This window comes from Arachis hypogaea, chromosome 11 (assembly GCF_003086295.3).
Source record: "Arachis hypogaea cultivar Tifrunner chromosome 11, arahy.Tifrunner.gnm2.J5K5, whole genome shotgun sequence".
Taxonomy (NCBI): domain Eukaryota; kingdom Viridiplantae; phylum Streptophyta; class Magnoliopsida; order Fabales; family Fabaceae; genus Arachis; species Arachis hypogaea.
The window spans coordinates 146,540,364-146,562,145 of NC_092046.1; the positions used below are offsets into that span (position 1 = coordinate 146,540,364).

General features: G+C 34.5%; 2 protein-coding genes across 2 annotated transcripts; both read left to right on the top strand.

The window, feature by feature from the left end:
* The first annotated feature begins 10,096 nt into the window (after nt 1-10,096).
* LOC112723417 (NADP-dependent glyceraldehyde-3-phosphate dehydrogenase) lies at nt 10,097-14,498 on the top strand. Its single transcript, XM_025774797.3, has 9 exons — nt 10,097-11,034; nt 11,223-11,416; nt 11,502-11,630; nt 12,291-12,410; nt 12,492-12,628; nt 12,736-12,891; nt 13,126-13,504; nt 13,834-13,950; nt 14,113-14,498. The coding sequence occupies exons 1-9, from the start codon at nt 10,890-10,892 to the stop codon at nt 14,224-14,226; spliced, it is 1,491 nt and encodes a 496-aa protein (XP_025630582.1). The 5' UTR covers nt 10,097-10,889; the 3' UTR covers nt 14,227-14,498.
* A 1,876-nt stretch (nt 14,499-16,374) lies between these two features.
* Nucleotides 16,375-20,463, top strand: LOC112723418 (bHLH transcription factor RHL1). Its single transcript, XM_025774798.3, has 7 exons — nt 16,375-17,137; nt 17,215-17,319; nt 17,406-17,561; nt 17,853-17,918; nt 18,626-18,691; nt 18,857-18,925; nt 19,786-20,463. Exons 1-7 carry the CDS (start codon nt 16,703-16,705, stop codon nt 20,110-20,112), a joined length of 1,224 nt encoding a protein of 407 aa, XP_025630583.1. The 5' UTR covers nt 16,375-16,702; the 3' UTR covers nt 20,113-20,463.
* The last annotated feature ends 1,319 nt before the right edge of the window (nt 20,464-21,782 follow it).

The following is a 21,782-nucleotide window of genomic DNA, read 5'->3' on the forward strand; positions in this document are numbered from 1 at the left end:
GAATTCGGTATGGTTATCAGCCAGTTGCTCATTCCTACTTTCTCATGAACGTGCTCGACCTCGTCTGCGAGTGGCCATTAGGGTTCCTGTCTACACCAAACAATCGATATCAAGGTGATCAATCTCAATATCAAAAGCCTAGTGCTTTAATTATCCCAAACAGGCACTCACAAACAAGCATGCTATGCATATATCAAACAGATAACATAATAGCATCAAAAGAAAAGACACACAGAGTATGCAATGAAGCACAATCGGTCCATCCCTCAGGCTCACGAGGATGAACCGCTCTGATACCACTAAATGTAACACCCTAATTAGCCTAAGCTTTACTCTGCGTCGTAAAGCAAAGGTTAATCAGAGATTACGATAATTCTAAGCTCATACATATAATATATAGAAGAAAATAATATAATCTAGAAGCCCGATGAAGGATATAGCTCAAAAACAGGATTTGAAAAGCGCAAAACGTACTAACGAAGCTACTAACTTAAAGCACAAGATATAGACAAGATATAGCAAAAGATAATAGTATAATACCATAGAAATCTAGCCACGACTCGCAAAGTTTAAGCCGGCTAGCCATATACAGACCATACATGAAACCAGACAATAAAAATAGCTTATACAAGTTTTGTTCTCTTAATACATGCCTCTGGACTAAACAAAATACAAAATGAGAGATGTATAAACAAAACAAATCAAAAGAACTCCAAAAGAATCCAAGATCCTCCGCTTCTGTCACTATCCAGGCAACTCACTGAGGTGGGTTGCAACCTGCATCTAAAAAACACAACAGAAATATGGTATGACAACCAGAGGTTCTCAGTATGGTAACAGTGCCCAGTGATGTAGGATATAAGACCCCGGGATGCCAAAAACAATCCTGGACTTCATATCCATCACAATATTTCAATCTTAAGGCATACTAAAACAGATAAGCATGATTATATAAATCTTAACATAAATAAATAGGGTATTCTATCTTAAGGGATTTCTATTCTAACCACACACTGCTGTCCCACAGCCTTCACCAACCTATCCTCTATGCGATCACATTGCCACCGCCTTTCGAACCTCCTCAATCCCAGTAGAAATCACAATTAATTACAATGCAAGTAAGACACAAGTAGAAGCATATAAGGCAAGTAATTCAAGTAAGCAAATAGGCATGTTATTCAATTAGGCATGCAATTTCAAGTCAGAAAAGCATACAAACAGATAGAAGATGCACATGATAAATGCCTGCCCTATTGGCTGTGATATCACATTGTCGGTTCAACTGCCAACCTGACACATCTCCATGGAGATGTCGCCCTTCAGAATCATCATTGGGAACCCCCGAGATATAGTGCTCGGATTACTGTCCAGGGTTTTGCGCCTGTACGCTCTATTGATCCGAAGGGATGCGAGCGGGATACTCTTGCCACAGATCTCACATTTAAATGCAAGCGGGACGAACCACCGCCCTTACACCGCCGCCGCTACCTCGACAGGCAGGATCCAACCGCCGTCCCTGCCGGGCGCATAGCGTCTCATAATCTCAATTTAAAACAGTAGTTCAGTGGTTTTTCATAAGACATTTTTAATACAGCAATGATTCATCATTGCACATTCGAGTCATTGACTCATCTCAACCACTGTCACATCAACATTTCCATTTTTGAGTCCTCGACGCATCACAACTACTGTCAATTCACATTTTTCATTCCGAACTCAACGGTTCATCAGTTCTCATCTCATATACCAATCATCCTTTTCACATCATCAAACCCATCCTCAGTACACCAAAAACCTAAGCCTCCATTTTCTAATTTTTCATAATAATATCAACTAAAACTCTAAAGTTCTTTCCCATGTTCTTATACTCAAAATCAAGCCCAAAAGTGTTAAAATGGTGTCATAGAAGCTTGAAATCTTGTTGAGTAGGTGGAGTAGTTGAAAAACAAAGTTAAATTTGGAAGGGTTCAAGAGTAACTCACCTTATCCAACAGTTTTGAAAGCCAAAACTACAAGCAATCAAGTGCTAGAGTGTACCTAAACACCCAAAACACAAGATTTCACTCAAAACCAAACCCTAAAACTTGAATTTATCAAAGACACAAAAACTGGGCAGGGAAACTCGGAAAACTTACCACAATGGTTAGATAGAAAGGACGGGCTCGGCGAGAGCTTCGCGTAGCCGCTGACGGCACGCAAATCGGAGCATCGTAGCTTGAGATATCGCGGATTAAAGTGATGTGTGAATAGTGCTCTTCTCTCTTCTCCCTTTTCTCTTTCTCAGCTGGTGTGTGTGATTTGTGAGAGTGTTGTGTGCTGAATTGGCTTTTAATGAGGGTATATATATGTTGGGCTTGGGCCCGGTCCAATCCGTTAGCATTTTTAGCCCGTTCGGCTCAACTTCGGGCCAAACCTTTAAAATTAACGCCCGATTTCTGACTTCTATTATTTTTCTAAGGTTTTTGACTGTTTTCATTTTTTCTCGCGCAGCACCGGGCAGACTTGAACCGGTTTAGCCGATTCGACTGCCGGTTCGTGGTTTTTCACGGTTTTTTGCAGAAAACACCTTTTCTAACTCAGAAAAATCTACTGAGTCTAAAAATCATATTTAAATCCTCAAATTCTCACTCTAACTTTTCGGAACCTAATTTGGGCAATATTAATTACTTAATTAAATGGTTGATTAGCTGCGGTTGATTAACCGATTGCTTCTTTTGGAATAAGACTGGTGCGCCATAAGGTGCCTTCGATGGACGGATGAACCTAGCATCTAGCAAATCCTTGAGTTGCTTCTTCAAATCCTCGAGTTCTGGCGGTGCCATTCTATACGGTGTTGAGGCGGGCGGCTTTGCTCCTAACTCAAATTCAATCTTGTGGTCCACCTTCCTCCTAGGTGGTAGTTGTTTTGGCAACTCGGGAGGCATGACATCCTTATTTTCTTCAAGGACTTCCTTGATTTCGGGAGGAACGTCTTCTCTTTCAAGTGTTGACTCCTCTTGTAGTAGAGCCAAATATGTAATCTCTCCCTTCTTGAACCCTTTCTTGAGTTGCATAGCGGAGAGTATCGGTGGTCCTCCAACTTTAGAGACTACAGGGACCATGCATGGAGACCCTTTCTCCATGACGCATACTACGTCGTAGTATGGCATAGGTATTATATTTGCCTTCCTTTGCAAATCGAGCCCGATGACTATTTTAAAATCGTCCATAGGTGCTACTGAGAAATCCACAAGGCCCTTCCAAGAACCAAGAGTCATCTCAACCCCTTTTGCTACTCCCTTAAGGGGTTCACCCTTGGTATTCACGGGTTTGAACCAACCATTCTTTTCGGTGATCTTCAACCCAAGCCTCCTTGCTTCATCAGGCGTGATGAAGTTGTGTGTAGCACCAGTGTCGATCATAGCCATGACAGGTTTTTCATTGATAAAGGCTTTGACATACATCAAGCCTTTCTTTTCTGCAGTACTTGCCTCTTTGGTCTTCACAGCATTTATGTGTTGGATAGATCCAACACACTCAGTTACTTGAGTTTGAGCTTCTCGTTCCTCAGCGATAGATGCCAAAGTCCCTAGCTTGGGACAATCCTTCATTTGGTGCGGTCCCTTGCACACGAAGCATCCTCCTTTGGGCACGAAAGCCTTCTTCTTTTCTTCGTACTCTTTTTTTGAAGAGTATTTTCCTTCCTTCTTGGTTGAGAAGCTCTTTCCCTTGTCTCCCCCACCTTTAGCAGAACTAGGCTTGGAGGAAGACTTGGGTTTAGAGTCTCCCCTATGATACTCAGTGAGTGATTCGGCCACCACGATGGCCTCATCGACATCCTTAACATTCCTTCTTTGTAGTTCTTGCTTTGCCCAAGGTTGGAGTCCATCAATGAAGAAGAACAATGCATCCTCTGATGCTAAGTTGGGGATTTGAAGCGTGAGAGTAGTAAAGTCCTTTACGTAGTCGCTAATCGTACTCTTGTGTTTCAACTCCCTCAACTTCTTCCTTGCTTCATAAACCACATTCTCAGGGAAGAATTGTCTTTTCAATTCCCTTTTGAAATCTTCCCATGTGGCTATGTTGCAAGTACCCTTTTCCATATCTACGCACTTTCTCCTCCACCACAAAGTAGCATTATCAGAAAGGTAGAGAGCTGCAGTGCGTACCTTTATTGCTTCTTCGACCACCCCTTGGCCTTCGAAGTACCTCTCCATTTGCCATAGGAAGTTATCCACCTTGCGAGCGTCCCTTACGCCCTTGAACTCCTTTGGCTTGGGGAGATCAATCTTTGTCGTCTCCCTTATAATGGTTGGTCGAGATTTTGCCTCCTCGAACTTCCTCAAATAGCTTTAAGGAATTCTCAAGCTTCTCTTCGATTTGGAGCATGCTTTCTTTAAAAGCATCTAGTTCTCCTAACACGTGAGCCTCGAGGGTCTCCTTATCATGTTCTATCCTTTGGAAACGCTCATCCATAGAGGATAGAACATTCTCCAACACAGAAACTCTCTCTTCTAGGAAGTTAGAGTCCTTACCTCTAGGCTCACTTGAAGAACGGACCTTCTTGCCTCCCCATTGAGAAGGAATAGCATTCCTTCCCCTTTGAGACTCAATATGCTCCATGGTGATACTAGAAGCCATACCCACAAATCACTTGTGCTCCCTCTCGAACCAGGCTCTGATACCAAATTGTCACGGCCTTGGACACACTCCAACGCTACCGTGCCGGCACTCGGACTTACTCAACCTCTTGAGTTAAGACCAAGTCAGCCTAACCCTCAATACTTAGCAAGAAAGCTAAGAACACAAGAGAACACAAGAGAAAGGAAGCTTTGGTGAAAGAACACTTTATTGCTCAAGTGTGGTTACAAATGATTCACACACACCCAAACTCTAACTCTCACCCCTATTTATAGCCATCCACCTCCTCAATGGATGGTTAGGATTAAATCTAATCAACGGTCCAGATTAATCATCCAGAACCTTCTTTACAAATATCTATCCTACCACAACTCTCTAAATGTTTCTAGATTATTCTATACCACTCTTTATACTTCTATATACATCTACACTCTTCTAGAATACTCTATGACCTTCCAGAGTCTTCTAGAACCTTTTAGGGTATTCCGGGACCTTCTAGGACATTCTAGAACGTTCCGAAACCATCTAGAGTATTCTCAAACACTCCAAAAAACTATACAAATACTGTTAAATCTAACCCTCTAAAATTTACCGTGACACAAGTCTATCTATACGTTTAAATAACACTTGAAAAATGACCTTTCATTTTGAGTATGGTATTTATTTATTTGTCATAATGAGTATAACATTTCTCTTTTGGTCAAAGAAATAATATTTAATGACAATATAGTAAAAAGTTTGGGCTAGCATGTGGTTGGATGACTATGAATAAGAGCAAAACATGAGCCCCTAGAAATGATCAAAGTCTTGGTGGTAGGGTAGGCCATCTTTTAATTTAAAACAAAGCAATGTCGTATGCGTGGTGGTCCATTTTCTTTACTTTGCCAAAAACTCTCTAGTTTGCCTTCAATGGTCACAAGGCCCATAACGCAGCATTTATTGTAACCACAAATTCGCCAAAGGAAATGAGGATTGGAGGTAGACTTGCCAACCATCAACCACGTGTTGTCTTACTAATAATAAGTGTAAGTATCTAATTCAGTTGGGTTGGTATAGTAAATAACCTATTAACAAATGTTAGAGTTTAAATTCTGCCTTTGTGCATAAAGCACCAACAATTTAGTAGCCAATAACAAATTTTTAAATGAAACTCCAATTTGCCGCGAATTGAAAAATACCATAATATATATATAAGTAACTTATAGAAAAACTAGTGGCTCTTGCTACAATTGCGACTTTTCACCACTGCATGTTGATGATGGTGCTATATATTTTGTGCTTTGGGTATTTTTATTAGCTTCGAACCAACCCCATCACCCAACGACCCTTCTTTCTTGTGTCCATGTATATTTTTGGTGATGTATGTTTCCTAATTATTAGATATAATTGAACTCACATAGAAGGAGTCTCATGTGATTTAATAATAAAAAGTGATGTATTAATTTAGAAGAATTATACTATATGTACATCAAAATCAGCTATTAAAGTCAGTCATCATTATAAAATATATATTAGAATATAAATACACATTGAAAATAAATAAAACCACACATGTATTTATACACAAATACATTAGTAACTAATTTTAGTGACCAATTTTAATGTATAAATATCATTTTTAAATTTGGAATAAGGTGAAAGCTACAAATAATTCGTCTGGTTTTTGTTACATTTGTGTTCCGGCGTGAATTGATCGGTTCACTTCTTTTTCTTTGTCATATTTTGATTGCATTTGCTTGAATTGAAGTATAATAATAATGCAACATTTTTCGCAAAGTTCAACTTAATAAACTTAGATAAAATCATAAAAATAAGCTGTATACCCTTAACATTTGAGGATGATTTGAACGCATTGAACTAGTCATAATATTTTTTTAATAAACAAATGGATGATTTTGAAGGAGGATATATGAGATAGGAGTTATATCAAAATCTTCAAGCAATATTAATTGTAGAACAAATGTCTAATTACTAATAAAATATCTACTACAAAAGAAAAATGTAAACATATGTAAAAATCCCAGACATAATCTTAACACACAAACCTTAGAATTAAGAGCTCGTGTACACATCTTTCCTCTCTCATATGATCTTTCTTCTTTAACCATCTTTAGTAATATACACCTTTTGCATTCCTTAATTTGTTGCACATTGAATACTGTGAAGATGTCTTATTAGTTATGATGTAGCGGTTTGGGTTGGGTCATTGTTCTCGCTCTTAATGCTTGCTTTATGGGACTCCAGTTTCTTAACTTATTATCAACCTATCTAATAATAATATCTCATCTTATCCTATCACAATCTTCCTATATACTTCTTTGCACCATTATTGTTCATTTTTTTCCGATATGGCAGGAGAGTGTGTTGTGCGTGGATGTAGAGAACATGAGTATTAGACATGGGTGTGGAACAGTTTGTTCTGAAATAATGGGATCCTATTTTTTTGTTAAAAAAAATTTGTTCTCTAATCGGACCTCGAGTTGTGTGAGAGAGAGAATTTGAATTTTGGCTAAGTTAATTGGACTTTCTGATTTGTGTATTCTAATTTTTTTTTAATTATTTAAACACAAATCGAAGGATTCGATATTTATGCCAAAAAATCAGACGATCTGATTTTTGTTTCTTATTTCTATATCTAGATTAAAAAGTGCCATCTTACATATAAATAATTCTTCGCATTTTAATTTTGAAAAATACTCGCGTGATGATATTTTCATATAAAAATAACATTATAAATTATTAGATAATTTAATTAAATATATTCGATAAAATATATTAAATTATTTAAGGATCCATAATATTATCCTTATATAAAAATGTGGCCACGAGAATATCACCTTCAATTTTTTTCCCATTATTTATCTCACAAAACATTTCTCTCCTGTCATTATCATGAACTCATCAAGCACGCACTAGTAATTATATATATACACACACTTGTTTTCTTTACGCATATCAAAATAAATCATTTTTTATTATGGGATGATATATAATATAATAAGAGATCCATTTTTTATATATAGTTCCTAATTCCTACATCATATTACATAAGAAAAATATATGATTTGCATAAATAAATATAACAATACAATAAAGAAATATAAAAATGATTTCAAATGTTATCTTTCACATATCCAAAAATGAGGCTTCATGACAAATCTTAACATCTATCAGATGGCTAAAAGAAATCGGTATTCTCATATTTAGCAATGCTGATATGTTTCACACGTGTAATAATAATAATAATAATAATAATAATAATTAAAAAGGTTTTACAAAGTAGTATCAATTTTAAAACCCCCCTAATTAGATAGTCAATTTCCTACTAGTTTGTCTCCTAGATTTTAGCATGCTCTACTAAGTCCACTCTATATTAATCGCAGTAGTGTTAGAAGTTTTGCATCAATGAGTATAACCTAGTTAAGTAGTTATTACCACTCCATTTCTTTTTCTTTTTTTTTTCTGGTAACATGATGATATCATCATCATGGACACACTCATGCATATACTTCCAGAGCATGAACACCACTTTTGCTGTGAATAAGGTGCCAACAAAGAAACTTTCTCTTCCCAAACGCTATATCATCACTAACTCCTTGCAGTGCACATTGGAAGCTCCAATTTCTGTAGTTAAAGGTAAATTGATTTAAGATAATTTTGTGTGCATTAATCATATAAAATTTCTTTCATTTTGAAATATTTACAAGGTCATGAAGATCTGTTATTTTTTTAGACATTGTAAAATAAAGAACAATTACTATCCGAAATTGTCGATAATTAACGATCAAAACTGTTATTTGTACGTCAAAATCAGTATTAATGTATTTGTGTATAAATATATGTGTTCAATTTATTTTTTAACATATATTTTATACTAGGGAGCTACTCAAATAAAGACGTCTAAAACGTCCTTTTTAAAGGTATTTTCTAATAATTAAAATTTAACATATATAATCGATTAAATTGGGTTATTTTTGTCAAAATTATGCCAGACAAATTACTTTAGCCGAAAAAATAATGAATCAAATTTTGAATTGGTCTACATTAATATTATTTTTTATAGAAAATGAGTACAATACCCGTACTATATATATATATATATATAAATTAGGGGTAATTTAGTTATTTTTTATAATAGGAATATTGTAGTAATTTTTTATAAAAAAATATTAATTTAACTGGTTTAAAATTTAATTTATTGGTTTTTCGACTAAACTGATTTGTCCGGTCAAATTTTAATAAAAATAACACAGTTTAATCGGTTGTGTTAAATTTTAATTATTAAAAAATATCTTTTAAAAAAAGACGTTTTTGACATTTTTATTTGAGTGATTTTCTTTATACTATTAGCTAATTTTAATATACACCTAAGAGATTGATTAACAATAACAAATTATTTATAGAACCCCTCCAAAACATTGTTGTTAGAAAAATATTAATTAAGGTTGTTGCTAGCCATATAGACATTGTAGTAGCTCAGCCGAAAAATTTTAATTTCACAAAATTAAAACATTCGTCTTTCTACCATTTTCATTGATTCGGTTTTGGCCCCTTTATTGTTTCACAAAATGCAATCTTGATGCAAACCAAACATTAGGTTCAGGTGATACTGTGATACATTCTTTTTCCTTTAGTTAGGCCATATTGTTAGTACTTAGTATAATGTAATGCACATTGAATTGTGTGTTTTTTTTGTGGATACTATAACGAAGACTTTATAATTGTCTTTATGTGAAAATATTCTCTTTTGACCTTTGGATGATAGATTGAATGGTTAGATTTTAATATTTATAAAAGTGTTGTCTTTGTTTAAAGTGTGGCTAAATAAATAAATCACACTTTTTAACAAAACATCTTCATAAAAAGATGTTTTTGCCATCTTCATTTGAGTAATTGCCTTTTTTTTTGGTGACTACATTAAATTGTGTTTGTTAATAGTATTTAAAATTAGAATTTAATTTTAACACGTTAACAATATAAAAAATTTTATACTACTATTCAATTAGATTTATGTATTTAGATAATTGTTTTAATAATAAATTTAAAAAATTACTTATTTTTATTAAAAAATTTATATGCTGTACATAAAAATTAAATTCATAAAATTAAGAATATCTTTATATCTTGAAATAAGGACGAGAATCCCACCCCACCATTCCTTTGTCAGAATGATAAATTGATAGAGACATTTTTCGATAATATTCAAGACTAACTTGTTTCATTTTGACAAACGTGTAGCTCCTGTACCGTTCTGTTTAATTAGCACCACATAAAGTAATCAGAAATTAGAAAGAGAAAAATAATAATTCAAATTTATCAACCACACAAGCAAATACAGTTTTGTCTCAACTTGTCAGTATCTTCTTATTGTTATAATGTTATTTGATTATAGCCGAATTATTACTTAACACACTCCTCATTACTTTATGTGTAAGTTATTTGATTATTTATACCTCATACTCAAACTTTCCTGCATGGATTAGATTTTAAGGAATAAGCCACTACTAACAGATTCTTTAATTTCTGCCACACAAACACACTCTTAGTAGAGGAGATATCTCTTATTGACTTAAATAAATCAACTAATAAGTTCTTCTTATGATATATACATGCCAATAACTAATATGGCATATTCTGTTTGAGAAATTTTTTATTATACTTTATACTTTTTATAAGGTGGAAACTCAAATACAGTTAACTTCACGTGAAGTTGATACCTGAGAGTCGTTAGATGATTTGACTGATTTGACTAAATTTTCATCTAACAGCTCTGTCAACTTTACGTGAAGTTGACTTCACTTGAGTTTTCACCTTTTATAATTACTATTTTCTTGATCAATATATACTCATATTTCTCTAATTTACCTTATGTAATAGAAAGTTTGAAGATAGAAGAAAGTGATTGAGATAAATTAGAGGTGAGATGGCAATGTAAGAGCCACCTAACAAAATGAGGATTGTTCTGAGTCACAAACTTGTGAAACAGAATAATGCGTGGTTCACCTTCTCTTTATATATATATATATATATATATTTACACTCTCATAGCTCATTTCCTCAATCACCAAACCATTACCCAAATAACCAAACCAAACTACACCAGACACTTCTCCTAACCTTCAAATTCACCTCTACTTGTTCCTACTCTCTCTGCATTCTATATAGATAGTATATACATGCATATACAGCTTGCTGTGTAAAAGGACAAAAGTTAAAGTGCTTCTAAGTCCTAAGCAGAAGCCATTTAGTTTCTCTTAAATCCTACTAACATGGCTGGGAATGGAGTTTTTGCAGAGATTTTGGATGGAGAAGTGTTCAAGTACTATGCAGATGGAGAGTGGAAGAAATCTTCTTCTGGCAAGAGTGTTGCTATCATCAACCCCACTACCAGAAAGACTCAATACAAAGTTCAAGGTAATTCAACATCTATTAAAGTTAAACATGTTTAATTGTTTATTGTTATCACATATCAACTGATTTCTCTTGCATTTTAAGTCCTTTGTGAATACCATTATTGTTAACTTATATACATACTAGTTTACTGCATGAATTAGATTAGGCATATTATAGGGTCTAAGAATAATGTTGGTTGGTTGATGCAGCTTGTTCACAAGAAGAGGTTAATAAGGTGATGGATTCTGCAAAATCTGCACAAAAGTTATGGGCGAAGACTCCGCTATGGAAGCGTGCCGAGCTTCTCCACAAGGCAGCAGCAATCCTCAAGGAACACAAAGCTCCAATTGCAGAGAGCCTAGTGAAAGAGATAGCAAAGCCAGCCAAAGATGCTGTCACTGAGGTGCTTATATATTATGCATATTAGAATTACAATAAAGAATAATTGATATATCAAGTTAACATTGTTTTTAATTTTGTCCTTGAAGGTTGTAAGATCTGGTGATCTTGTTTCTTACTGTGCTGAAGAAGGGGTTAGAATTCTAGGAGAAGGAAAATTTTTGGTATCAGATAGCTTCCCTGGAAATGAAAGGACCAAGTATTGCCTCACATCCAAGGTTTCATTTTCACTACTTATGTTCCTTTTTGGTTATCAGTAATCATTTGTTTTTACTATTTTACTTACAAGTCACAATTTTACAATTCTTATATTACTGGTTTGGAAACATATTATGTATAACAGTACCAACTGTTTTCCTTGTTTCTTATACATACTCTTGGAAAAGATACTTAGAGATAAAGGAAGAAAAAATGAACATTGTTGTATTGCTGATTTTAGATAAAAAACCATGGTGTCTGTTATTCTGTTACAGGATGACATTTACCACCATCTTCTACAACTTATTGGATCAGATGTCTGATTTCTTTTTCACTTGTCTTTTGTCTATTTTCCACCACTTGTTCCATATGTGACTTTCTTTAAGATTCTATCTTCATTTATTTAATTAAAGGCTTCTTGGTCTAAATTTAAGAAATAACTTTTTTTAACAAAAAAATAAAAGGGCAGCTGATCACAAAGTATTGCAGAATCATATTCTTATGAACCTTTTCATTTATAAAATTTATACATCAGAGTTACTCTACTTGTCATAATAACATTCAAAGTCAATGAAATAAGACAACATAGTTCATGAAACAACATCAGACACATTTTCATAATATTGAATACATTCAACATGTCAATAACTAAGGAAGGTCCAATGCAAACTGAATTTCAGATTCCACTAGGAGTGATTTTGGCCATTCCACCTTTTAACTATCCTGTCAACCTTGCTGTCTCAAAAATTGCTCCTGCTCTTATTGCTGGAAACTCCATTGTGCTCAAGCCTCCAACTCAGGTAATCAATCATATCCTCCATTCACATATTCTCATAGTTCATGCCATTGAAAGAAAGTGCAACACTTGATTCTTTTTCCAGGGGGCTGTTTCTGCTCTTCACATGGTTCATTGCTTTCACTTGGCTGGTTTTCCCAAAGGCCTAATCAACTGTGTTACCGGCAAAGGCTCGGAGATCGGTGACTTCCTTACAATGCATCCAGGTGTGAACTGCATAAGGTGAGTGAGAGTTTAATTTGTTCCCTTGTGAATTCTGATATGAATCATGCTGCCATTAAATAAAAAAAAAATTGACTTTTACTTTCTTGGTGTGTGTGTGAGAATAGCTTCACTGGTGGAGACACCGGCATTGCAATTTCAAAGAAGGCAGGGATGATTCCTCTGCAAATGGAGTTGGGAGGAAAAGATGCATGCATTGTACTTGAGGATGCTGATCTTGATTTGGTAGCTGGAAACATTATTAAAGGAGGTTTTTCATACAGGTGAATTGCATGCATATATATATATATATATATATATCTGAACTAGTAATTTTCTTGAATCATTGAATGGCTGCTAACTTGATCTATTATTTATAATAAAATTGAGAGAGAAGAATGACTAACTATATATATACACAAAAACAAAACAAACTAACAGAGTTTTGAATTTTAAACTTCTTTATGAGCTTCTGAAGGTAGTTGATTCAATAATTTATTTGTTCTTGTGAATGAAAGTGGACAGAGGTGCACTGCTGTAAAGGTAGTCCTGGTAATGGAATCAGTGGCAGATGCATTGGTAGAGAAAGTGAAAGCTAAGGTGGCAAAACTAAGTGTTGGAGCACCTGAGAATGACTGTGATATTACTCCAGTTGTGTCGGAATCGTCGGCGAATTTCATCGAAGGACTAGTCATGGATGCAAAGGAGAAAGGAGCAACATTCTGCCAAGAATACAAAAGAGAAGGGAATCTGATTTGGCCTTTGCTTCTTGACAATGTTAGGCCTGATATGAGAATTGCATGGGAAGAGCCATTTGGTCCTGTTTTGCCTCTCATTAGGATCAATTCCATTGAAGAAGGAATCCATCACTGCAATGCCAGCAACTTTGGACTTCAGGTACACAAACAAACAACTTCATTCAACATTGCTTTTCTTTCTATTATCTGGATTATTTTTTTTATTAATAGTAGATGTAGGCTTACTTGTTGTAATTCTTTCTAGTAAGAATACATAAAGAGTACATAATATATAAGGTGTAATAATTTCACCAATAATTTTTTATGAGATTTTTCATTCTTTTCAAATTGAGAAGAACTTGTTTTTTCCCTCTTTTAATCTCTTCTGATTCATCAAACTATCAGCATCACAGCTTGAACAGCTTAGGCCATGAAATTTTCTTCACTTTCTTCTTATTATGTAATCTTACAATCAACTTGTGTATGTAGGGATGTGTCTTTACAAAAGATATCAACAAAGCAATAATGATCGGTGATGCAATGGAAACTGGAACAGTTCAAATCAATTCTGCTCCGGCTCGAGGACCTGATCATTTTCCTTTCCAGGTAAACACTTCTGCGGAGGCATATAAATGGTTATATTTTTAAAATGTTAGTTTAAATAGATAGAAAGAGACACATAAATAGTTATATTTCTAATAAACAATACACGCATAATGCAAACATGTGTATGTAATATTGACTAACAAAAGGGTTAATAACTTGCAGGGTATAAAGGACAGTGGAATTGGATCACAAGGAATTACCAACAGCATAAACATGATGACTAAGATCAAAACGACTGTCATAAACTTACCAAGCCCTTCTTATACCATGGGCTAGAATTAGTATAGTTAAGTTACACATATATGCATGGTATGGCAAAAACCATTTACAGTGATGGTAATTAAGATTACAATGCAAACAGCATGCATTTGTTCACCATTGCATTTTCTTTAGCAGCAGCTGGAATTATTGAAACCAGATAGATAATAACGACCACTGCGTCACTTGTGTCTACTATTATTGTACTATTATTATTTAGAATCCATGGTAACATTTATCTAGTGCCTTGTCAATAAGAGTTAGCTTAATGTGATTCTCTTTTGGTTAAATTCAGTGAAACGAGTATCATATATTTCAGTTGAATTTCGCCAGGGAGCTAATGGAATATTTGTACAATGTGTACAATAGGCTATGAGTTAAAAAATGAAAATCACCCATACTATCCAAAATAACCATCTGGGTACTAGGAATAAGAAACATCTCATGTCGTGAAATCACTCATCCCAAAAGCTTAAGCTGATTTTGGGGTTCGGATCTAGAACTCTGATACTATGTCATAAAACCACTCATTCCAAAAGTTTAAACTAACAGAAAAAGGTAACACTAATGGTTATATCTCTAATACTGAATCGAACATCTCTAAACCTTTATTGTACACATTGTACAGATATTCCATTGGTTACCTATCCTTCCTCATTTCAGTTTTATCTTTAATTATGAAAAAATTGATCCATACTCTTAACAAGAAAGGAAATTAAAGCGTAACTAGTTTGAATGATTAAAATCAAAGGTGGTAAATATCGAAAAGTTTCCCAAATCATTTCAAATTGATAGTAAGTGGGAATTGAGGTGTAAAGAGGAAGACGTGATTGCTACAAGACAAGGACATATACCAACAAATTATTGCCAAGACATAAGTAAAGATTTTTTTGTCTATTCTAATTTTTTAGCCAGAATTTCAACCCCCCTAATTCTTCTTAACATAAAGGAACCAATTTAACGTTCTGTAATTAAGATTTGATGTTCTCTATTGTGTCACGAATATTTATGAAGATTTCATTCCATTGAACATTGGTTTAATCAACGTCCTATCGTTTAACGATGCCAACATGTCTTTTGCACTAGTCAATCACAAAAGAAGAAAGAATATAATCAATGAGGTCAGAGCTCTGGTTCTTTTTTTTTTATTCTTCTTGATCGATTATAATGTGTATGATAGGAATAAGATCAATGAGCAACGCTTTGAGACGGTACTAAAGGGGGTACATTTGATTGATTCAGCATATAGTATGGGATCCAATTATAAGACCAATGATGTAACATATGCTGAAATGGGTATGTTAACTTTGTCGCTTTCTAAGCTTCGATCTTGACACAAGTAAAAATAGATAGAACCATAGGATCTTTAATTAACCATGTGAACTGTCAAGTGATTCAATTATTAATTAAGGGAATAAACTCTATGACTCGTAACACCCCTGCCTAAAACTATATGTTTAATTTACATGCAGATTAAGGGCTAAGAGATGCAATATGTGAATTTTTGTGACTGTACATCCACTTAACGGATATATATATATCAACTATTACATGTACCTAAAATTAACTAATAAAATCAGTCATCAATATACTAATGAATTATAACTCAAATGACATCATCTTTCCATACTTACTTAAAAGATTCTAAATTTGAGTTTTCTTATCTTTATTAAAAATAAATAAATTAATTAAATTATATATATATATATATATATATACAAATAAAAAAAAACTAATTTTACTGATTGATTTTAATATATATAAAAAAAATATTTTTGATATTTATTAACTGTCCAACACTGAACTGAAACTCAGTTTTTCCTGTAGGATTCGCGAAAATTGGGGCACAAGAAAAGGTTCAATAAAAACTAAAAAGCTAGTTCTCATTCCAACCGTTGAGCCAGCCCAAGTTAAATTGGTCTTTTTCTCTTCAGTTTTCTCACTTAATAATAATAACCTTACAATAAAAATGGACGCTGCTATTAAAAATAAAAATAGTTTATATAATTATTATAATTATAAGGGAAAACTATTTCAAATGTATCATAATTTTAAATATTTTAGTATTTTTAGCTATTGATTCTCAATTATAAAATTAATCTTAATTATTAAAAAAGAATAGCTAAAAAAATATTATAATAATAAAATTGTGGGACACTTGAAAATAGCAGGAGAGTTGACGCGTAAGTGAAGTAGAGTAATCCAGCTGTGACAACCTGAGGAGAGGATTTTATGGTTGTTTTGGCGTTTTGTGAAAATGACATGACATGATAGGAGGAAGAAAAAAAGAGAATTGGAATTGAGAAGGAAAAAGAAAATTTAATTAATTAGAATGAAATATGAAATATGTGTTGGGTGTTCCAATAGTTAGTAGAGTTGAACGACAGTAAAAGCCTGGTCTCACTCTAAACTCTTTAATAAGAGAAGAGAAGTTGGTCCAGAAAAAACGCAAACCGCTATGCCACTGTGAGTAAGCAAAAGAAAAAGAATCATCATGCAACCTTGTAGCAGAGAAATGCAAAGCCTCAACTCCCTCTTCAACAATCAGCAGCAGATCCAAATGGACCCTGCTACTTCTCAAGAAGACGATTTCATCAAGCAGATGCTTTCTACTATCCCTCCTCCACCACCTCCTTCATGGAACCTTGACCATACTCCTCCTAACCCTAAGCCTTACTGGCTTGACAACGACAATGTCGCTTTCCCTAACTACGACGATCCTTCCACTCTCGCTTCCAAGTTCCGTAACCACCAGATCACCGCTAATTCCTCCTCCAAGGCCGCCGCCGCCGCTCTCTTGCTCCAACAGCAGCTTCTCATGACCAGAGGCCTCTCCGGTGCTGATTCCGCCATCCTTCATCACATGTTTGACTCTTCCCAAAACGACGTCGTCGACGCCTCCTCCTCCTCCTTCAAATCTCCCAATCCAGTTAGTCTTTTTCGTTTTCAGTTTCTGATTCGAGTTTTGAGTCATTTTTTGTAACTGAATATGAGGTCAATTGACAGACCTCTGCCGACGGTTCCGTTCAAGCTCTGTACGACGGTTTCACCGGATCTCTCCAGGGCGCTGCTCTAGCATCCAATCAGACTCACCATTTTCAGCATCCACAGGTTCAATATTATATATTAAAAAAAACATGTTGCTATTATTATTCACTGTGAATATGATTGTGATTTAAAATTATTATGAATTTCAGGTTCAGACAAGTTCAAATCCGAATCAGATGCAGGGGCAGGGGCAGGGAACGAGCCAAGGTGGGAACCCGAACCCGAACCCGAACCCGGGTCAGCCGAAACAGAGGGTTAGGGCGAGGAGAGGTCAAGCCACGGACCCACACAGCATCGCTGAGAGGGTACGCTTTCTCTATCTTCTCTCTTTGACTTCATTCATTCCACTTCAAATACGTTCGGAATTTGGATCTCCAGAAATTAATTGAACACCTACCAATAATTTCACCTGTCATTTTCCTCGTGTTATTATCGCTAATACGTCAACCGCAACGCCTTAATCTCACTTATTATTATTATTAACAAAATTTGCAAAACAGGGAAACGAACACAAACAGCAATTTTTTTTTTTCATTTTTTTTTACCGGTCTTTGTTGTGAAGCTGATTCTGAAATTTTGTGTGTATGATATGGCAGTTGCGAAGGGAAAGGATCGCGGAGAGAATGAAGGCCTTGCAGGAATTGGTTCCCAACGCCAACAAGGTAGTAACTTCCTATTTACTTTTACTTCCGTTTCTTTATTTACGAGCTCCTATGAATTTCTCTGATAAGTCTGATAAGCATTTCTTTCTCAATTATGTCTTCTTTTATTGATTTATTAATAGTTAGTCACATTCCCATTAATTATATCTTATATTTTCCTGCGTGACTTGAAACATGAAATTTTTATACGAAGCTTATTGGAAAGCACAATGGAGACGGTGAACAACTGGTTTTTGAATAGTTGTTCGTTCGTTGTTGCATCATGTACTAATGTGTATAAAGAAAACCCTTCTTTTTATTTATTTATTAGTTAGTAAACCCATATGAACATAATAGAACACGTTTTATACTTTAATATTAAAAAAAAAAAAACGAAAAGAGAGCATCTGAATTCCTAAACATCTAGGTTTACCATTCTTTTTATTTTTGTCTTTATCTTCCTCAACTTTCCTGTCATATTCAATCTCATATGTCACCCTAGATTTCTATAGTGCTTAGTTTTTGACTCTTTTTGTCTAATATATCTTTTATAATAAATTTTAAAATTTTAAAAATTATTTATTTTTATACTTTTTAAACTAAATATTAATTATTAATTATTTTTTGTCAAGTTAAACACTATTTTTTAGACACTATAATGATCACCTTGCATATATTACTTTTCACTCGAGTTTACATGATTTGTTTATTAATTTGTGGAATGGCAGACAGACAAGGCCTCCATGCTAGATGAGATCATCGACTATGTGAAATTCCTACAGCTCCAAGTCAAGGTGAGCTAAATATTTCAGATAAAATTTGGAATAATGCAATTTTAAATTAAAATAATTTCACTTAAGATTGTTATCATATGATAAATAACTTGACAAGTTTCTCAAAACAATTTTTTTGTTGCCACACTTTTGATTGTCCTTTTTATTACCGGAATTGAATTACAGGTTCTTAGCATGAGCAGATTGGGAGGTGCAGCTGCTGTTGCTCCGCTTGTTGCTGATATAAACTCTGAGGTAATTAATTACACGAGATTCTTTTTATTTTCATCCCATACTTTCCTAGAAATGATAACAATAGAGAATTTTCGTTTTGTCCTTCCCCGAATTTCGTCAATAGTATATTAGGTAGGTAGTATTTAGAAGAGAGACAGAAATTGAAAGACTATAAATCTCAGTATTGTGTTTAGTGTAAAATAAAAAATAAAGATTAAAATAAAAATGAAGTTTTAATTTAATTTGTATAAAAAATAAAGTTAGAATCAATTAATTAAAATGAGAGTATTTTAAATATAAAATATTATTAAAATTTTAATCTTTTATCTCCAAAATTTCAATCTTTTGTGTCTTCACTTTTTAAAAATATTAAAATACTAAAATTTTAGTAAAATTTTAGAAACAGATACTGAAATTTTAATACCAGTAGTGAGCCAACAAACACATGATACTGAGTTTCATTGGTATCCGTATTTATTGATTCACATTTTTTTCCAACCAAACAGAACGTGGAAGACAACAAAATGAGGGAGAGATATTTATTTTCTAAATTAAGAAATAAAAAATAAAAAGGAGGAATGAGTAAAATTTGGAAAACAGAAATACAGCAGCAAATATTGTGGGAGAGGACAATGATGAATGATGAGTGTTGTTTCACTCTGGTCTCTCTCTCTAGTCTTTACCTACTACTTTTTTTCTTTTTATGTTGGATTTGGCTTCTATCAATTCTAAAATTCTCAATCACTGCAAAACGACAATCACAAAGTAGCACGCGTGCCCACTTTCTTAGATTCCTTTTCTCTTTCTCTCTCACACTCCTACTTTCTTCCATGTCTATCCTTAACTAACACCGTGACGTGTTACATTTCTTGTGTTGCCAGGGAGGCGGTGACTGCGTCCAAACCAACGGCAACCAAACGGCAGGGGCTTCATCCTCCAACGACAGCCTCACCATGACGGAGCAACAGGTGGCTAAGCTCATGGAGGAGGACATGGGTTCCGCCATGCAGTACCTCCAGGGTAAGGGCCTCTGCCTCATGCCAATCTCCCTAGCCACCGCCATCTCCACCGCCACTGCCACGTGTCACCCCAGGAACCCCATCATGAACCCCACTGATGGACCCTCCTCTCCCGGCATGTCTGTCCTCACGGTGCAGTCTGCTAACGGCGACGCCGTCAAGGACGCCACCTCCGTTTCCAAGCCCTAATGACGCCGCTTAGCTGACTTTGTTTTCTTCCGACACAAAACGACAAGAATTTTCTGAAGTCTAGGAAAATAAAGCGTCAGTGACGGGGTCACTACACTACACGACGTCGTATTTGCCTAGACTTTGGCAGATGCTACTAACTCTCAAGTTTCAACCACCCATTTCCCATCCCCACACCCTACCTAGACCACAGTCCTTTTCCTTTCTTTTTTTCCCTCCTTTTTTAACAGTACTTTCTTCAGAAAAGAATTATAGTTCATGTTTTGTTTTCTTCCCCACTTTTACCCTTCGCACTATAAGTGGGTCTGTCATGTACTAGCGTTTATTTATTTAATTTTATGTGTTCATCAATCATCAGTCAATACCTTTATAAAGCTATTATTACATTAATTTTATTTAAGCCAACTTTATTTACAAATTAATAATTCTGGAAAACCTGTAATAAATTAATAATTACTAATTAGAGAATAATCGTGGATCAGGATGACTTTCCCAAAAGGAATTGGCAGCTTTAAGTAGCAATTTTATTACTTTTAAGTGGATGAGACGTACTAAGAAAGAATTCTTTTTCGTTTCTTTTTTTTTTTTATTGGGTCAGAAAGAATTATTTCTTAACGTGCATTTATCTATACTTTTATCATCAAAACTCAAAGGCTAATTGTTTCGTGTTGCGGGCTCTGAAAACTTTGGACTTTAAGCAGAAAAGTTTACCAAAATACAGCCTCGGCTGCTCGCTGTGGATTAGGTTATTTTATCCATGTCAACGTCCCCTATGCCTTTTAATAATTTAAGAGAATTATGGTATTTGTTTCTGGTAGTCCGGAGGCCTCGTTTATCTAAATATTTTTTTTAAAGAAAGTTTAACACAATAACAAAATAATGTTTATTACAATTATATAAAAAAATGAATAAATGATCATTTGTACCCATAAAAGATGAAAATACTGACATATGTATTTATATTAAATCGAAACTAAACTTGTACCCATGCAAGATGCCTTCTGTGTGACAAAAGTACCCTACGTGACACTCTAACCCTTTAAAGACAGGATACTTTTGTCACACGGAGGGCATCTTACGTGGTACAAGTTTAGTTTCGATCTAGCGTGGGTACATATGTCAGCATTTTCATCTTTTATGGATATAAATGGTCATTTATTCTAAAAAAATTTAATCAGCAACACACAATTCATATACAAATACCCTAAATGCTAAACAGTAACGCATAATTCATCACCAAGGTTATATTGCACCATATACAAGTGATTTGGCCTTATATTTTCAAATTAAAGGGGTGTATTATGTAACACATGTTGAAAAATAAAATTTAAATGTTTTCTATTAAACAAATTAATTATGTATATCATGCATACTAACACTTATTGCAACACAGCAATAAGTGGTTCTGCTGAAATGTGGAATACACGTATTTAATCCGTCAACTTATACGTGCATAGAACATTGCCATTTTGTCATCGATAACAAATTTTGTCAATGATAAAGACGGGATAATAAAATAATTTTCATTTGGTGGTTACTACTGAATCAATTGACCATTCTAAGAGAGACCAAAGAAACAAAAGTAAGAAGAATTTACTTCACTCTCGTGTTGTTCGACTATTGGGTTTAGACTTCTACGTTTAAGTGCGTCTTCTTTCAGATTATAATAA